Consider the following 18,853-nt stretch of genomic DNA (forward strand, 5'->3'; position numbering starts at 1 on the left):
TCCTTCCAGTGATGATCCTCTCTGTCCACCTTGCCTGTGGGAGCCTCATCCATCAGCCCAGGAGCCCTCCCGACACCACCCCCTTGTTTCTTCCAGGACAAGATGCACTAGGATCTTTGTGTGTACTTCCTGTCCCAGATCTGGTAATCCTTTTAGACATGGGAGTTTGGGGTCAAACGGAACCTGCTTGCTGCTGGGGGTGGTGGCAGGTGCTTGTCTGGAACAAAAGGTGAGGAGGCTGCAGGTGAGGCGGAGTCACCTGGTCATCTCTGACATTCCTGAAATGTCCCACCTGCCCCAGGGTGCCTGCCTGCCCCACACTGTTGAGTGTGTGTGAGAACCAGCCCCCTAACTGCCTGGGGTTAAGTTGGGTTTTGGTGACCTGCAGCCAAAGTCAAAGGGGTTCTAACCATCACCAGGGAGCCCTGTGAATGGAGGGAGGCACGGCAGGGAAGGGCAGGAAGGAGGAGGATGGTTTCCTCACTACCTTTCCTCTCACTGAGCGTCCTTGGTCCTCGTAGGCAAGGATGCTATAGGGGTGGTGACGTCAGAGTCTGTAAAGAGCTTTCTGGGCAACTCCTGGGGGGCAGAGTGCAACCCAGCCTAAAGGTACAGAGCTGGAGACCTTCTGGCAGGAGGGAGTGAGAAGCCCCTCACCAGGCTGAGGTCTCACTTCAGCAGGATCAGAAGGCTCCTGCTTTGGGGAGGTTATCCTGGCCTAAGCCCAGGGCTCTAGGAGAGAAAACCTCTGAGTGTGAAACTCCCTGGTGGCATTTAGATCTCAGAGGCATAGGAATGTGCCATCAAGTCAGTCGCCAGGAGCCAAGTCTGGCTCTGGCTCTCAGGAGGACCACCCACCCCACCCCTGCCCCTCCTCCTATGGGGGCACAGCCGTGGGTGGGATGCACGGCGCGTGTGCCACCCTCACCTGGTCAGCCCCAAACCTGACATCCACAAGCAGTGCATAGCCTGGGAGGAGGGCTGCTTTTCTTTATGCGCTTAAATAAACTAGATTTTCTCCTAAGTAGCACAGCATTGACAGCCTCACGCACCACTGCTTTTTAGGGAATTGACAGCCTAACAGCTAATGTGGTTTATTTCCAGATGAGGATCTGAAGAACACCCCCCCACACCTTTTTTTTTTTTTTTCCCCACTTTTGCCATTCCCTAGATAAGTGGTCATTGCCGGTGAAATAAACAGGAGAGTCCAGATGCAACTGCCTGGAAACATCACATTCTCTCCCCGATTCAGAGCTGGCCCAGTGAACCCCCACCTACCACCTCACCCCCTCCTTCCTCTGATGCACTCATTTCTCAGGTTGCCCTGCAGCTGGAAAACTGCAAGTGTGGAGCTCAGTCTTATAAGTAATATGCCAGCACAGGTACTGGAGGAAGGTGGTCTTCCCAAATAAAATGACTAAGTTTCAAGAAAAGAGCCATTTGGCCCAGCCTGGGGTGTGGATGTGATGCCTGGTGCTACAGCATCTATTCTATAACCATGAGGCTGAAATCACACAATAAGGATGGTGGATCAGGGAGAGGCTGGGGCCTGAGTCCCTGAGGATATCTAGGGCTAATGCACCAGCCCTGGACCACCTACCTCAGGACTCCCTGTTACAGAAGCAGAGCAGCAACCACCCTTGCAGCCCAATGCTATTTGGAGTAATCTTTTGGGTGCTAACACATGGCTTTCTGTGGTTACTTCCACTTTCTTGGCCTCATAAAGGCTGAGAAGAGAGGATAAGCCTGTTCCCCAAGCAGATTCCTAATGTTTTTTCAGTTTCTCACCACTATCCCCAACCACCAGGTAACAATGGTGGAATTGCTAGGATCTGGTATTTGTGGAAAGCCGCTGGCAGTCTCTGATGTCAAGCCAGAAGGTAGGACAGTATCCCAGAGTTCCTGTGGGGTAGGCTTCCTCTGGTGATGGCTCCTCGGACAGTGTCTGCTCTGTTCCTCCTGCCCACAGCAAATCCTTTCAGGGAGACACTGGGTGGCCAGGAAAGCGGCCAACTGAGGCCTTTAGGTTTATCTTCGAAGGAACATGTATTGATCAGGGGACAGGCCTGATTCTGGGACAAGCAGTATCATTCCCAGGGGTGACTGAGAACTTCAGTGTGTGGAGGGACTATCCCTTGGTAGTCACTTCACAACTAAATGGTGAGGTCCTTAAACATGTCAAATTAGAAAGAGACCAATGGGAAAATGGGTGGAAGAGAAAGGGCAGAGGATGGGGTGGGGGAGATGAGGATGAACAAGGGGAGGCGAAGGCGGTCACTCCCAGGGAGGTGGGTGTTACTGCACAACACAGAAGGGGACAGGCCTGGGAGGTCTTGTGGCACCCCTCGGGCCACACAGTGAGGACATGGCAGCACCCAGACCCAACGCTGTCATGCCTCTATGACAGGTGCTTGCTGGGCCATGCCAACAACACGCCAGCCACATCCCTGCATTGGCATAGCACTTTTGTTCAGTTCCATCTGTCCATTCTTCCCAATTAGAATAATCACTCTCCTCCTGAATGGAGCTCGTGCCTGTTTGGGGCATATACTGCCTGGTACAGAATGTGGCTTGTATGCAGTGTGGCTTGGTGTGCTTGCCTGTCTCCCCTACAAGGTGGTGAGGGCCCTAGGCAAGGACACTTCATCTTTGGGGTCTTCAAACCTGCAAGCAACAGGTGCTTCACTGAATGAACCCTCAGCCCCAGGCATGTAGGACCTCTGGACTTCAGGCCAATGGGAGGAGCAGGAAGCACGGTTTTGTCTACCAGCACACACTAGCGAGGGTGGCACGGGGACGCGTTGGCAGCAATACTTAAAGCCTCAGAGTGTGCAGAGCATTCGTGTTCTCTCCCAATGTGTGAGGGCCTGATGTGCAGCACAGAGGTTACCCAGCCAGTGGGAGCCACTTACACGTGCCGTGCTTCTGCTTGTGCAATGGCTGTGAGAACTGAATGGGTCAATATGCAGCCCGGGTCACAGGAAGACCGTGGAGGCAGGGGCGCACCGCTACGAGGAGGGAGCCAGCAGGGGGCGCTGTAGGAGCCCACGGCACAGCCCCTCAGACACCACGCTGGGGCCAGAGCCCACTTATGGGAAAGCAAGTTTTCAGAGGTGACACCACCCTTACCTCTGTAACGCTCCCTGCTAAGCTGTGGGAACTCCTCTGCATTTGTCCTTTTATTGACGAGCACCTCCAGACTGGCCTGGAAAGCATCCAAAAGCAGTACCTGGAAGGCCTGAAAGCTCAGTGCCTTCCGTGAGGAGGGGACTCGGCTCTGAAGGCCCTGCTCAGTGGCTGGAGACGCCAGCCTCGTGACCACGATCTTCCCCTCACCAGGGAGTCTCTGCGAGACCGGATGAGTGGTCTGGACCCCCAGTCCTGAGAAAGGGCCCTCATTTTTAAGTTTTGAAGTAAAACACAGCCCATTTTATTCAAATTCTCCAAAATTTATACACAACATGCTGTTTCTACAATGTTTCACCTTGGTATAATGGTTTTATTATTTCATCTTTCTTCTATAGTTTTTTTATTTTTTTCTGTACAGTTCAATAGAAGACTAGAGTTCTGAGTTGCCAGGTTAGGAGCCACTGACCTACTATTCATGGCTAACGTCTGACTTCTAAGTGACAGTCTTTTGGTCTTTTCAATCACTTGCCAATAGGGTGAGGCTGAGAAAGGGCCCTCTTGTCTCCCAAGAGCCACAGTGAGCTTTGAGAAGAGCCGGAAGCCATGAGGAAGGTGCCAGCTCTCACTGGCCAAAATGCAGAGAGACAACAGAAAAGGCCTAAATGTGGCTAAAGTGAGACGTCTGTAAACAGCACAGGAAAAGGACGTGATATCCCCTCAGCCGGTTGCAGCCCTGCTTCCCTTCCTTTGGACTCACATCACCATGGGATGAGCCAACATGGATTTCCTGGGGCCACGTCTGATAGCAGGGACCCTGAAATCACTCAGCCTTTCCTTCCTTTGGTCCTCTGAGGGTTCTCTGTCTAACCAGACACAAGTGAAAAAGGAAGAGTTCCTCCTTCGTTGCTCAGTTAATCACACATCCATCAGCAGTTAACATTTCAAACAAAATCCCACCATCTCCACAACAGACACATAACGTGCTGGCTAAACACCGACCCCACACAAGTCTGTGTGACTGTGGCTGGAACTGTGCAGTGCACAGCCTGTGGGCCCAGCTTGGTAGGACTTTCTGCAGCACAGAAATGACAGGAAGCTCCCATGTAATGATTTGAATGGAAATATCCATCTTTTGATTCAAAAGCTTACTACTGCAGAGCAGAGGCTGGCGAACATTTTTCATGAAGCACTCATCAGTGAATGGTTTAGTCTCTGCATGCCACACAGTGTCTGACACTGCTTCTCAACTGCTGTTAGGGTACAGAAGCAGTAGCCACAGATAATTCGCCTTTGAATGAGTGTGCCTATGGTCCAATAAAACTTTATTTACAAAGAAAGTGAGCTATAGTTAGGTGATTGCACTAGAACAGCTTTTAAAAATTACATCTGAGATTAACTGCATCCATATAAAATATGCATAGAAGTGAAGGGAACCACAGTAAAGGATAGATAAGGGTGACAGAATTATTAATTTCTTCATATTTTAAAGTGATTCAGTCATATATATTCTTTTTCAGATTCTTTGCCCTTAGTGATTATTAGAAAATATTGAGTATAGTGTTATACAGTAGGTCCCTGTTGTTTATTTTATATATAGTAGTGTGTATATCTGAATTTATCCTTCCCCACTCCTCCCTTTGGTGACCATAAGTTTGTTTTCTGTGTCTGTAAGTCTGTTTCTGTTTTGTAAATAAGTTCATTTGTATCTTTTTTTAGATTCCTCATGTAAGTGATATCACATGATATGTCTTTCTCTGACTTACTTCACTTAGTATGATAATCTAAGCTTTTTAGGTATGATAATCTATGATAATGATCATCTAAATCCATTCCATCCATGTTGCTGCAAATGGCATTATTTTCAACAATATTGTTTGCATGCATATGGTAGTTTTAGGCAAAACCCATCACTGCTGAGTGCACTTCTCAAGGGAGGGCTCCACATTCCACCTCCTGCCCTCCTGGCCCCTCTGTTCCCCACAACCGTCAAGTGGCAGCATGCATACCTTGTTCTCTCTGCTGGTCTCTCTGCTCCATGGACACAAGGGCAGAGAAATGCGCTTGGTCGTAGGCCAGAACCAGAGGTGAGCAGTGGCATCTGTTGGGAGGTACCTCCAAAGGCAGGTAAATCCCTCCGAAGGGGATTGGAGCGAATGCTGCAGACACAGACAAAGGTGAGGAGGGCATGTGGAGCGGAGGGGACACAGACAGCAGCTCTCACCAACCCGGGGGACATGACAGGGCAGAGGGAATGGAGGGTGGGCTCAGGCTGCAGCCCCGGGTGCTATCATCATCCATCATCCACTCCACAGTAGAGGGGCCTCCTCCCACCCAGCGGGAGCTCCCTGGGAGCCCACAATGGATTAGGAAGCCCAGGCTCACAGGGGCCAGGCTTATTAGCCCCCAAGTCCTGTGCCTGACCAGGGCACCCTCCCCAACCTGCCTCCCTGGGCAGCATCCTCCTGGCTTGTGGGTCCCCGTGCCTTGTCAGGCTGCACCTTGGGAACAAGAGGGCCAGGGCTGAGGGGACCTGCTGTGACCTGCTGGGCCTGCCTGCCACCCTGAGGCCTGCTCAGGTGATCAGCCAGGACGTGCCCTAATGGCTACCTGGAAACCTGTGTTTTCCTGTGTTCACAAAAGCACCTGCACACAGAAAAACACTTGTGCTGCTCCAGACCTTGTCTGTTCTAGGTTTTGAGAAACTCAGTGAGAGCACTCCAGGCCCAAGTCGTAAGTAAGATGGGAAATGAGAGATGGGGATTGGCTCCTTTAGCAACTGGGACATAATCTTGTTCATTTCCTTACCCAAAGGGGGAAAAGGCCTAAATTCTTACTGAGATAAATACATGCCCTGATATAGCTTCTACTTTTTAATCACAAAGGACCTTGTCTCTTAGCCTTGGAGTCAGTGACTCACTGCCCTTCTTTGAGTGGAAGGAAAGGACAGTCGACCTCAGGGATGACTTTGATGAGCTCAGGATTCCTCCCCACCCTTGCTCCGTCTATATCAGTGACTGTGCTTCTGGCCTCTCTCTCTGTTGAGAGGCAAAGTGGGTCCAACCTTTGAGAAGGCTACAGGACAAGGGAAGGAGGTGTGGACCCAGTCCTGTGGGATCTGACGAGTATAGGGACCCAAGAGCTGCGGACCCTGGCAGGCCTGTGTCACTGGAAGTGACCAGTGTGCCCCAAGCCCCTGCCCTCTGTGGTTATACCAGCCACGACAGGCAGGCCACTTGCACTGGAATGACCCTTCTGGTCCCTCCCCTTCAGAGAGCCCACAGGCAGTATCCTGTGGGCTCTAGCTGAAAGGCTGGAGGGAGAACAAGCCTGGAGCCCTCCCTCCCTGGGTCGATCCTGATTCCTCCAAGGCTTCAGCCAGGGATGGGGGCACATTGTGTGGCTTCTCTGGGCTTTGGGCTTCTCATCTAAAAAGTGGGAGGCAGTGTCCACCCTGGGAAGTACTGGCCTAGCTGAGGGAGAGGGTGTGTGTGATGGGCTGTGAAGTAGGCACCAGCCCTAGAAAGCCCTCCATCCCTTCCTCCTTTTCCCCTGCTCTGGTCCCATCACAGCCTTTTGGGTGACTTTGCACTTTAGGCCTTTCTTGTTTCTCCTTTAAAACATGTAATGGGGGCAGGAGGGGACTCAGGTGGCTGAGTGGCCCTGGGACAAGGCTGGTACTACTGGAGGGCATGGGCAACTGGCAGGGCCAGGAGCCCCTAGGGGTTCATCCCAACTCCTACTTAGCCAGATTTCTCCCGCCGTCAAAACACAGAACTCCCTGAAAGTTCAATGGTTAGGACTCTGGGCTTTTACTTGTCAAGACCCCAGTTTCAATCCCTGGTCAGGGAACTAAGATGCCACAAGTTGAGTGGTGTGGCCAAAAAAAAGATAAAAGAAGAGTAATCCCCCCTGCATGGGGAGGAAAAAGAAACATGGAGTTGAGGAGAAATAATAAAATCTTTGTTCAGGCAAAGTAAAGTTCTGTGTCCTTCTGGAGGCTCAGCTGTTATATTCAACTGTCTCTTCCTTACTTGGGATGCTACACTTTCTGGGTGATGAATAAAATACATCTGTTTCATTATGGGTAAACTTACCTTCCCCACCTGAGTCCCTCAGCATCGTATCCGCTACGACGACGATGGGTCTCCTTAATATGTGGGCAAGGACGAAAACATGGAACTCCTCCAGACTCTCGTACACAGGGTCTTCGGCATTGTCCATGCTGGGGACACAGTGAACAAGCCTGTCACTGGACCAAGTCAGGAGGGAGCGCGGAGGACAGAACATCCCGCTGTGGCCCTTCTGTGCATGGAGTCTAGCCATCTCGGCCCTCTGAAGTCATCTGTGGCCACCTCCCTCCACACCACTCGATGGCAGCAAGCCCACTGGACCAGCTCTCTACCCCTACCCTGGCTGGGTGGGCTCAGGAGAGAAGCTGAGGCAGGGAACCTGGCAACGTGGGAGGTGAGCCCCCTTTAAGTCGCAGTCTCCCTGGTGCAGAGGCATCCTGCTCAGAGTGTGTGGCCACACGGGGGCTGGTTCTCCGGGGGGCTGAGGAGGAATGGAGGCTCCCCCGTGGGCTCATGCCCACATCCAGCAGCTTAGGCTGAAGCTTTACCCTCAGGGCAGCAGGTATGCCTGGGTACATTTGATGGGCTGGTGGGACCACTGCTACCAAGATCTGTGGGCCTTTCTAGGGAATACCCCGATGGAAGAGGGTGGTGAGAAGGCTTCCTTGAGTGAAGTGGAGGGAGTAACAGATTGCCCAACCAAGCCACTTGGACTCTCCCTGTCTGTCCCCTGGCTCTTGTCTGAGGCTCAGGGAGAGAGTAGGCTCCAAAATCTGCATCACTCAGGACTCTAGGTCATGGGCAGAGGACTAAAGCCCTGATGTCCTCAACAACCAGGCCACCCCAGAGGGAAGACGCATGAGAGGGGAGAGCCAGTACCCCCAGCTTGATGGGGCCTCTGGGGCACCTGAAGGTAGAGGGTGCCCTGAATTAACTGAGGGTGATCTCTGATGACTGCAGTAGGTGGGGATCAGAGTTAGCAAGTGTGGCCCGCTTGAGGATTCCAGGGTGGGGCTGCCTGGGGGAAGGGCTCTATGTGCATAGCTTGTGGTCAACTGCTTGAGTGGCTTCTAGAACAAAGACTTTGCATCCACAGGGATGCCTCACAGTCACCTTGGAGTTTTGTCGTTATTGCACCTATAGTTTTTTCTGTTCTTTTTTTTTGGTGATTCAATATACTTTATTTTAATACTTAAAAAAATGGCAATACTAAAAAGCTCACAAAAAAGTTGTATAATATAAATATTCTTTTTTTCTTCTGGACCATTTGAAAGTAAATTATCAGCCTGAAATTCCATCACTCTGGTAGAACTTTGTGTGCATTTCTTGTGAACAAGGTTACGTTTCTATGATACATTCTTTTGTGTAACCATCAGACTCTGGAATTCATCTAATCACTAATGCACTGATGCATGTGATCACAGTTAAAGACCCTAGTCACTACGTGCCAGCTGCCCCAGCGATGCCTTTGTAATAAAAGTTCCAGCTCTGGACAGTGTGCTGTATTCATCTGTAGTGTCTCTTTAGTTGTCTGTCTCCAGTTTGGAACATTCCTCAGGGTACTTGACTTTTAGAACCTGGGCTGTTTGGAAGACCACAGGCCTGGTATTGTGTAGAATGTTCATTTATTGCTGTTTAGTCAATAAGTCGTGTCTGACTCTTTGTGATCCCATGGAATGCAGCATGCAAGGCTTCCCTGTCCTTTGCTATCTCCTGGAGTTTGTGCAAACTCATGTCCATTGAGTCAGTGATGCCATTCAACCATCTCATCCTCTGTCACCCACTTCTGCTCCTGCCCTCAATCTTTCCCAGCATCAGGGTCTTTTCCAGTGAGTTGGCTCTTCGCGTCCGGTGGCTAATGTATTGGAGCTTCAGCTTCAACATCAGTCCTTCCAATGAATATTCAGAGTTGATTTCCTTTAGGATTGACTGCTTTGATCTCCCTGCTGTCCAAGGGACTCTCAAGAGTCTTCTCTAGCACCACAGTTCGAAAGCACCAATTCTGTGCTCAGCCTTCTTTATGACCCAACTATCATATCTGTACATGACTACTGGAAAAACCACAGCTTTGACTAGATGGACTTTTGTCGGCAAAATCTCTGCTTTTTAATATGCTGTCTAGGTTGGTCATAACTTTTCTTCCAAGGAGCAAGTGTATTTTAATTTCATAACTGTAGTCACCATCTGCAGTGATCTTGGAGCCCAAGAAAGTAAAATCTGCCTCTGTCTCCACTTTTTTCTCTCTTTATTTGCCATGAAGTGATGGGACCGGATGCTGTGATTTTAGTTTTTTGAATGTTGAGTTTTAAGTCAGTTTGCTCACTCTTCTCTTTCACCCTCATCAAGAAGCACTTTAGTTGTTTACTTTCTGCCATTAGAGTGGTATCATCTGCATATCTGAGGTTGTTGATATTTCTTCCAGCAGTCTTGATGTCCGTGGTCTGGGTTTGTATTTTCTCACAATCAGAGCAGATTGGCTTATGAGGCATCCTTTTAGTGGTGTCCAGTCGGGTGGCCTGGTGTTGACCGGATCCCTCTTGGGGCCATCAGCCAGGCTCCTCCTGCAGAGCTACTCACTTCCCATCCATAATTAATAAGCATTTTATGGGAAGGAACTTGGAACCTATAGACACATTCCACTCCTCACCAAGTCTTGATACCTTTTATTGATATCAGTCTGGATTCTGGGCTTTTATTTGATTCAGTGGGCTATAACCCATCAGTGTGATTATTCTGATGCTCAGATACCAACCTGGTCATTGGAGCTCTTTCAAGTGGGATCTGTGGCCATGTGACAGCACCTGTCACTATTTACAGCACATCCTTACTTTTCAGCACAAGAAGATGGTCCAGGTTGTGAAATAAAAATGCTGCCTGCTGAATCAGCAAACAAAGGGTGTTGCAGCCATCAGTCATTATAGCTGCCCTCAACAGTGAGCCCTGAGGAAACTCAGGATGGAAGCAGGATGCTCCCCAACACCATCTAGCAGTCAGCTGCTGCAGCCACCTGCCTCTTCCCAATGATATACCCCGAGTGGACTCAGGATGAGAAAACACAGGATACTGGCCCTAGAGAGCTGAGATGCACATCAAAGCAATCAGTGAGCCCAGACTCTTGTATCTCCGCTCCCACACAAAAGCACTAAACTCCTTAACTTGAGATGTTTGGTAATCTTTTGATGTTCTGACTACTTGGTCTTCATTACAGAAAACGCCTATATCCTGGTTCACCTACTTCCCCCTTAGAGCAATCTCTTTGAGCTATCTTAGAGGCTGTGTCCCAGGCTTAAGTCCTCAGTTTTGTCCACTGAACAAAACATCACTCTCAACTTTTAGGCTGTGTATATTTTTCAGTCAAGAAGATTCATCTTATATCTCTTTTGCCTCAGCCCTGGATTTAGCCATTTCTGTTTATTTTTCAAAAGGTGGATAATGGTATTTATAAGCCAAAATATGATTATTGCTAATGTCACTTCCCCTAGACTCGGTAAATAGAGCTGGGTGATGTGTGTTTGTACCCTCACATGAATACATGTACAATTTCATCTGTCATCTATCTATCTATCTATTATATATCATCTATCTATCTATCCATTATCTATCTATTTACCTATCTATCATCTATCTATCCATCCATCTATTACCAATCTATCTGAAACTTTGAGTCCCCTGATACTGCCCATTCCAATCTAACAACACAGAGTTCATTCTAACTCCTTTCTTCAAATCTCCACCAGTGATGCTGCCCTTCCCCTGAGTTGCCCTCTTCACTCTGTCTGGCTCTGACACCCTGGCCTTGGTCCTCTGTGTCCTGCTACCCCACACCCTGCCCACGGCAGATGCGCACCTTGCTTTGATGAACCATATGGATTTAGGACTGAATTTTTCAGGGAAGGAAGGGAAGCAAAAGAGGAGCATGTGCCGAGTCTAACACACCACTCATATATCCATGCATACATGCATCCTTTGGTCCATCCAGCCATGCATATACTCATCCATCCATGAATACATGCATCCATCCTGCTGCTCATCCATCCATCCATTCACCTGTTCCATCCACCCACCCACCTGTTTGTCCATCCATCCCAGATCTGCACTAGGGCTGGGGCATGTGGTTGTACTGCATACATCAGCAAGCCTCATATCCGGACACAGGCAGTGGTGATGGGGGTGTGAGCCCAGCTGGGAGAGGGTTATGGAGATGAGCCTGAAGCAGAGCGAGTCCTGTTTTGGTGTTGAACATGAGAGCCAAAGGTCAACTGTGACTCTGCTTAGTGGCCCAGAAGGTGGAAGAAGGGGTCCCAGCTCCACCCTGGGGGCAGCTGGAGAATCTCTAAATCCTTCCTTACTTGTTCCAACTCCTTGCTCCCAGGGCACAGGGAGCAGGTTTGAACTGGGGGTGGGTCCTCATTTTGTGCTCTCCCCTCAACACCACGCCACGCCCTCATGCTTCTGGAGCCTCAGCAAATATTCCTGCTCATTGAATGCAGGCCAGGAACTTTGGCTTGAGGACTCCTCAGGCTGAGGTGCCAATAGGCAAATGGGAGGAGACTTTGGAACAGTGACCTGTGTGTGTGAGTTACTATGATTGAGCCTGTTGGTAGAAATCAGCTCCAACAAAGCCAGTCCTGAATACTCACGTCCACTTCTCATCCTAAGACTTCACATCAACTTCCTGTGAGTTTACTGAGCAACGCTAGATGCAGGATTGTAAATAGAATCTTGCCTCCGGGAAAAGACACCTAACATCCCTAAAACACTTAGTTATTGGTTAAGAAGACTAACATGCAATGTAACTGCTTCATCCTCACACTCGGGTGTGTCGTGTGTCTGAGAGCTCCCTCACAGGCCCTAGGCCACAACAGTGTTCCCTCTACTTCAATGTGTACCTGGGGAGGGGGGATCAGGAGCATAGGGACACCCCACCCACCAGTGAAAACTCCCTGAGAAAGATGGGTTCCCTCAGCAGAGGCGGTGGGACCAAGAAGCAAGGATGGTGGAGTAAGTCCAGATGGTGCTGAAGCTGGTGGCAGGAATGAAAAGGTACAGTGCAGATTTGGGGGTGTCCTGGCTTAAATGGCAGTAACAGCCTTAGAGGACATCCCAGCAAGAGCCCATGTCATCGACAAGGAATCCAGTCTGGGCAGCCAGTGGGGTCTTGCCCAAGGGCAGTCATCTGGCCACACAGAGGGGCAGCTTGGGTGCAGCCCCCCCTCCCCCCCGGATACTTTCCCTATCTCCCTCCCCAAGGTAGGGTGTCCACACCTTCTATTTTGCTCAGCGAAGTCCTGCTGTATGGGTTGCCAATGGCCAATGGCCACTCTCACTCTCCACAATGTACCAGCTTAGATGATAAATTGTATAGTCACCCCATCCATGATTCTCTTTGTGACACAGTTATCAGTATCCTGTGTACCCTCTCATCTGCAAATATAAGCATACATGGATGGACCTACAGATGATCATACTGAGTAAAGTAAGTCAGACAGAGAAAGACAAATACCATATGATACCACTTACCTGTGGAATCTTAAAAAGCTGATACAAATGAACTTGTTACAAAACAGAAACAGACCCACAGACATAGGAGACAAACTTATGGTTGCCAAAAGGGAAAGGTATTGGAAGGGATAAATCTGGAGTTTGGGACTAGCAGATACACACTACTATATATAAAAATATAAACAACAAAGTCCTACGATATAGCACAGGAAACTATACTTAGTATCTTATAATCCTATAATGGAAAAGAATCTGAAAAATAATATGTATATATGTGCAACCGAATCACTTTGCTATACACCTGAAACCAATACAATATTGTAAATCAACTATATTTCCATAAAAACTTAAAAATACAAACACATACGTGTTTGTGTGTGCACACACATATACAGGCTATGACTGTATGTGCATATTTAGCTTCTACATAAAACCCTCCCCACCACCTCTGGTGAAAGGCAGGGTAGTCCATGGACTTTGCTGGCCCCTGCTTTTCCTAAGGGTCATCCCAGAGAGGCCTCTGCCATAGCATGCGAGTCTCCTCCCCTCCCACAGCTGCACAGCACTCATGCACATGTCAATGAAAACATTGTTGCCTGCCACGTCCTAAACAGAGGATCTCGCAGCCACCAAGCCATCACCTTACAGTTGCCTGGATGGCGAACTCTGAGGGAACTCAGGATGGACAGGATGCCCACCATCAAACCAAGAGATGCTGCAGCCACCCCTGATGGTGCACCTGGAGGACACTAAGGATGAGAAAGCCCAAGATACTGGCCCCGGGTAGCTGAGGTGCATATCAAAGGAAAAATTTCAGGGAGCCCAGACTCTTGCACTTTCCCAATACACAGAAAAGCACTAAATTGATGCTCTGCCTACTTGGTCGTTGTTGTAAAAACTCCCACATGGCTCTTCCCTTGCCTCTTTGGAGTCATCCTTTGAGCTATCTGAGAGGTTACCTCCTGGGCTTAAGCCCTCAGTTTTGCTTGCTAAATAAAACATAATTCTCAACTTTTGCGCTGTGCATTTTTTTCAATTGACACATATGTGTCACTGGCAGCGTATCTGCCAGTGGTGGGGCTTGACCCCTTCTCCCGGGCTGGTTTGGAGGCATGAGGAGATTTTTGATGAGCTGACACATAGGTGGAGAGGGAGCTGGATGGGGAGTCAGCCTGAGGGGCTCACAGGGGCTGAGGCCAGCCAGTGCCCTGGTGGGCCTCTGTATCTGGTCAGGGACCGTGCCTGCCCAGATGAGCAGCTTTTCAAAAAGATTTCCTAAGGCACAACAGTGTAGGCAGCCAGGACCTTGCTAAGAGTTACGGTCTGGGGATCCAGGACGGAAGGATGGTGGCACTCTGAGGGGACCCAGAGGGTCTCGGGCTCTGACAAGGAGCTTCTCAAAAGTGGCCAAGGTGGCCTAGGGGTGAGGACTCATCTCACTGCCTAAAATGAAGAAGCTGGGGTCATCTGTGTGACAAATACTTACTGAGTGCTATAGGTATAGCATTGTTTCTAGGTGTGTGTGTGGGGGGGTGTTCATGTGTGCACATGTATGCAGGTCTAAGTGGCAGAGACAGACAATCAACAGATGATGAAACAAGAAAAATTATCAGCATGGTGGTAAATGGGGGCTTCTTTAAATAGGAAGGTCAGAGAAGGCTCCTGACAGATGAAGCGACAGCTTCAATCATATTTTCAATAAGCAATTGAAATTTGCTTTAAAAATTTTGAATGGATTCCAGATTTGCAAATGTGAGAACTTGTTAGGTGAACAGTCTTCCTGCTTGGTTCACTGATGGAAGTCCCAGAACCTTGAGGAATATTTGTAAGAAAGCCTCCTTTCCCACAACAGGCCATGCCCTGACCCTGGAGTGCCTGAGGGTGAGGGGTGAGTTCCTCCCAGCAGCAGCATGCCACTCATGTTTCCTTAAAAGACCGAATTAAGGGACTTCCTTGGTGGTCAAGTGGCTAGGACTCTGTGCTTGCAATGCAGGAAGCCTGGGTTTGATCCCTGATCAGGGAACTAGATCCCACATGCCACAACTAAAGATCCCGCATGCCGCACCTAAGACCTGGTGCAGCCAAATAAAAATAAATGTAAAAAAGACTGACAAGTTCATATCTCTGAGACTACATTAGGAAACCATTTAAGAGTCTAGCTATTTCTGAAAAAGCCCAATAAAAAAGAAAAGTAGCAAACATACTATGAAATCATGGAGCACAGCAATGAGACCGTGGGAAGTCAGCTGCACAATGAGCAGCACCCCGGGACAGTGCAGGCCTGGGCTGTCAGTCACTCAGTGGGGGCTGCCCAACAGTCCTCGAGAAGGTCCCCCTCTCGGTCTCATTTTCTCTTTGTTCTAACAGCCTCTCAGGCTCCATAACCTGTCTCATCCAATTTAGAAAAAGTAAGTTATTGCTTTATAAAAGGTTAAAGGACAAAATTGATTATTTTCTTCACAAATTTCAGGATAAGTTGTTGATTCTTGCTCTTCATGCCTGATTTGCATCATTTGCCTGATTGTGCATCATGATGTTCTGATTTGATAAGAGTGTGGATTTATGTTGGCAGTCAGATTCAAGTTCAGATCCTGGCTCTGTCCCTTCTGGGCTGAGGGATGCTGAGAATTGATTTAATTTCCTGAAACTCAGTTTTCTACCATTGGTGATGATAATGATAGATTCACAGCCCTGCTCGATGCAGATCATATTGTAACATGTGTGTGCTCAGTAGATGACACGGTTCTAATTCCTGTCAGACGCTGCTGTCCTTCCCCATCTCCAGTGAATCTTGATCCCCTAAGAAGGCCAGCCTTCCCTGCTCTAGATCCCAGTCAAAGGCTGTGTGGGAGAATGGTGTGAGCACTCATCCCAAGAGGGCTGGGCTTTGCTCCCTGCCTCCTAACAGGTCAAGTCTGGGCACTGGTGTCATGGGCCCCAGGCAGGAATGTCTCCCCTGGGGGGTGTGTGGAGGCACAAGTGCTCAGCACCATACGTGCTGGTCTTGGATCTGGCTCTGTTGGTACACGCAGCTCCATCTGGCCAGCACTGAGCTAAGGTTTGGAAGAGAATCAAAAAGAAGGATTGGGTTGGGTGCACCAACAGGATGTTGCAATGTGAAGGAGAGACAATATAAAACATACATGAACCCTGCATGAGCAGGGGTGAAGGACAGGGCTAGGTGTATAGCAGCACATTATGGCTGGAGGACAGAAAAGGGAGTCCCAGGAACAAGAAAGTACCTGGAAGATTATAAAACAGGAAGGACTTCAGAAAACAATCCCATAAGGTTGCTTATGAACTCCTGGACTCCTCTTTCTCCAACTCTGAGCTGTGCAAGTATCGATCTGATCTGTCCTAATCAGTACACCAAAGGCTCTGAGGACTTACTGAATAGACCCCTGCCCAGGTTACAGACTGTGTAATGTGTGGCTTAGGCAAATAGGACAGCAAAGGCTTTGAAAACCACAGCCCAGAGAAGGCAGGTTGAAATTTACAGGGTGAACCTACCTGCTTAACATGAAAAGTCAAGATTTTCCATAGATTATTAACAAAAGTCAGAGTCTTGTACTAACCGAAATGTCCAGGATGCAATCCAAATGTACTTGACACATGAAGAACCACAAAAATCTCAATTTTCCCAAGGAAGAGAATGGTCAAAAGACTACCAACTCTGAGTTGGTAGATGTCAGAATTATCTGACAAACATTTTAAAAATGTTATTGTGAAAGTGCTCCAATCAGTGATGGAAATTTTAGAAATTAAATATTCAGTAATTGGAAGAAAAAATTCACTGAGTGGACTCAATAGCAGATTGGGGATGAGAGAGAATAAGAGTCAGTAAATTTGAAGACAGATCAACAGATGACCCAATCTGAAGAAGAGGGAGAAGAAAAGATTGACAAAAGAATTTCAGTGACTTCAGACATTATCAAAAGTGTAATACTCATGTCATCAGAGTTCCAGAAGGAGAGAGTACAGAGCCCCTAAAAAGAAAACAAAAACAAAAACAAAAAAACTTAAAGAAATAATGACTGAAAGCTTCCTAAACTGGGCAAAACTTCAGACCTATAGATTTAAGAAGCTCAGAGAACTAATGAGGATAAACCTAAAGAAACCCCTGGCCAGACACAACAAAATCAAATTGTTGAAACCTAAGGACAGAGGAAAATTGCTGAAAGCAGCCAGATGAAAAGTGATATGCTGAACAGGGGAATAGTAATTCAAGTGACTATAGATTTCTCATCAGGAACTACTGGAGAAGGGGAAACAAGGTTTTTAAAGTGCTGCAAGAAAAGGATGTTAAACTACTGATAGAATTCTATATCCGTTAAAAATATCCTTCAGGTATAAAGGTGAAGTAAACATATTCTCATATGAAGAATAAGTAATGGAATTCACAACCAGAAAATCTCCCTAAAATTAAAAGAAAATGTTCAGATTGAAGGAAAATGATACCAGAAAAATGTTGGAACATCAGAAATGAAGGAAGTACAACAGAAATAGTCATGATTTGCACACATATAATAGAGTATCCTTTTCCTCTTGAGTTCTTTAATATATATTCGAAGATCCACATTAAAAATATTATATTGGCTGATGGGGTATTTAAAGTATGCAGATGAAATACATAAGAAAACTATACCATAAAGGAGAGAATAAGGGAGCTATTTGGCAGCAAGGATTTTGAATTGCACTTGGATTCTAAAAGGGATTGCTTAAAATATGTATATTGCAATTACTTGAGCCGCCACTTAAAAACTCTATGAAAAGATGTTAAAATCATAAAAATTAAATTAAAATAGAATCTTAAAAATTCAAATAACTGAAACAAGGAAAGGGGAACAGAGGAACAAAAAACACAAAAGCAAAAAGCAAATAATAAAACAGGAGACCAAAATTCAAACAGATCAACAATTACATTAAATTCAGATTATATAAATTTAGCAGTTAATAGACAGAAATTGTTAGAATCAATAATACCTATTTGCTGTGTTAAAGAAACTCACTTCAAATATAATGATATAGGTAGGTTAAAGATAAAAGGATGGAAAATTACAGATCATGAAAATTTTAATCAAGATCAATTTCAAGAAGCTTTATCAATATCAGGCAAAGTAGACTTCAGACCAAAGAAAACTTCCCCAGATAAAGAGAGATATTATACAATGATCAAAGGATAAATTCAGAAAGAAGGTGGATAAATTCAGAAAGAAGGTGGAATAGTCCTAAATGAATGTGGATTTAACAATAAGACTTCAAAATACTTAGAAGAAAAAACTGACAAAACTGAAAAGAGAAATAGAAACAGCTGTAAGTATAATTGCAGGGCTCTAAACTTCTCTCTCAGTAGCTGAAAGAACAAGTAGACAGAAAATCAGGAAGGGTATAGAAAATCTGAACAAAACCATCAATCAATTGGATCTAACTGACATCAACAGAACACTTTATCCAATAAGTACAGAATACACATCTTTTTAAAATGCACAGGGAATATTCACAAAGACAGACAATACGTTCACTCCTTCACAAAACTGAAGGCATTTTAAATAATTTTAATCATACCAATTGTGTTCCCAGATCATAATGCAATTAAACCAGAATTAGTAAAGAAAGACAACAAAACATGTTACATAACAGACTTTTAAATAATTCAGTAGTCAAAGAGAAAATCTCAAGGGAAATTAGAAAATATTTTAAACAATGAAAATAAAAATGCAACATATCAACATTTGTTATACGCAGCTAAGCAGCTCTTAGAGGGAAATTTATAGCCCCCAAATACATATATTACAAAAAAAAAATCTCAGATCAATAATCTAAGCTTTCACCTGAATAAAGTAGAAAAATCAGTGCAAAATATACCTAAAGCAAACAAAATGAGCACAAACTCTAAAGGTAAGAACAGAAATCAACGAAATTTAAATCTAAAAATCAACAGGGACAACCAATTAAGTCGAAATTGGTTCTTTTAAATGATCAATAAAATTGACAGAACTTTAACAATGCTGATCAAAAAAAAAAAAAAGAAAGAGAGAGAAAGAAGAAAAGATGCTAACTGCTGAATCTGAAAAGAAAGGGCATATCACTAAAGTTCCCCTGAAGTATTAAGTTACAAAAGGGAAAATTATAAACAATACTATGTACGTAAA

General features: G+C 46.5%; 1 protein-coding gene across 4 annotated transcripts in view; it reads right to left on the reverse strand.

The window, feature by feature from the left end:
- The window catches only part of OTUD7A (OTU deubiquitinase 7A), a 381,326-nt gene that overhangs the window by 26,333 nt on the left and 336,140 nt on the right, over window positions 1–18,853 (reverse strand). For 3 of the 4 annotated variants that reach the window (XM_043434490.1, XM_043434492.1, XM_043434491.1), the window contains 2 exons: window positions 7,224–7,351; window positions 5,136–5,285 (listed from right to left, as the gene is read on the reverse strand). In XM_043434490.1, coding sequence (XP_043290425.1) covers window positions 5,136–5,285; window positions 7,224–7,351 — 278 coding nt within the window. Of the gene's footprint in view, window positions 1–3,529; window positions 3,993–5,135; window positions 5,286–7,223; window positions 7,352–18,853 lie in introns of those variants that run through there. The other variant, XM_043434493.1, reaches the window with a different exon arrangement.

Source organism: Cervus canadensis, chromosome 17 (genome assembly GCF_019320065.1).
Source record: "Cervus canadensis isolate Bull #8, Minnesota chromosome 17, ASM1932006v1, whole genome shotgun sequence".
NCBI classification, from domain to species: domain Eukaryota; kingdom Metazoa; phylum Chordata; class Mammalia; order Artiodactyla; family Cervidae; genus Cervus; species Cervus canadensis.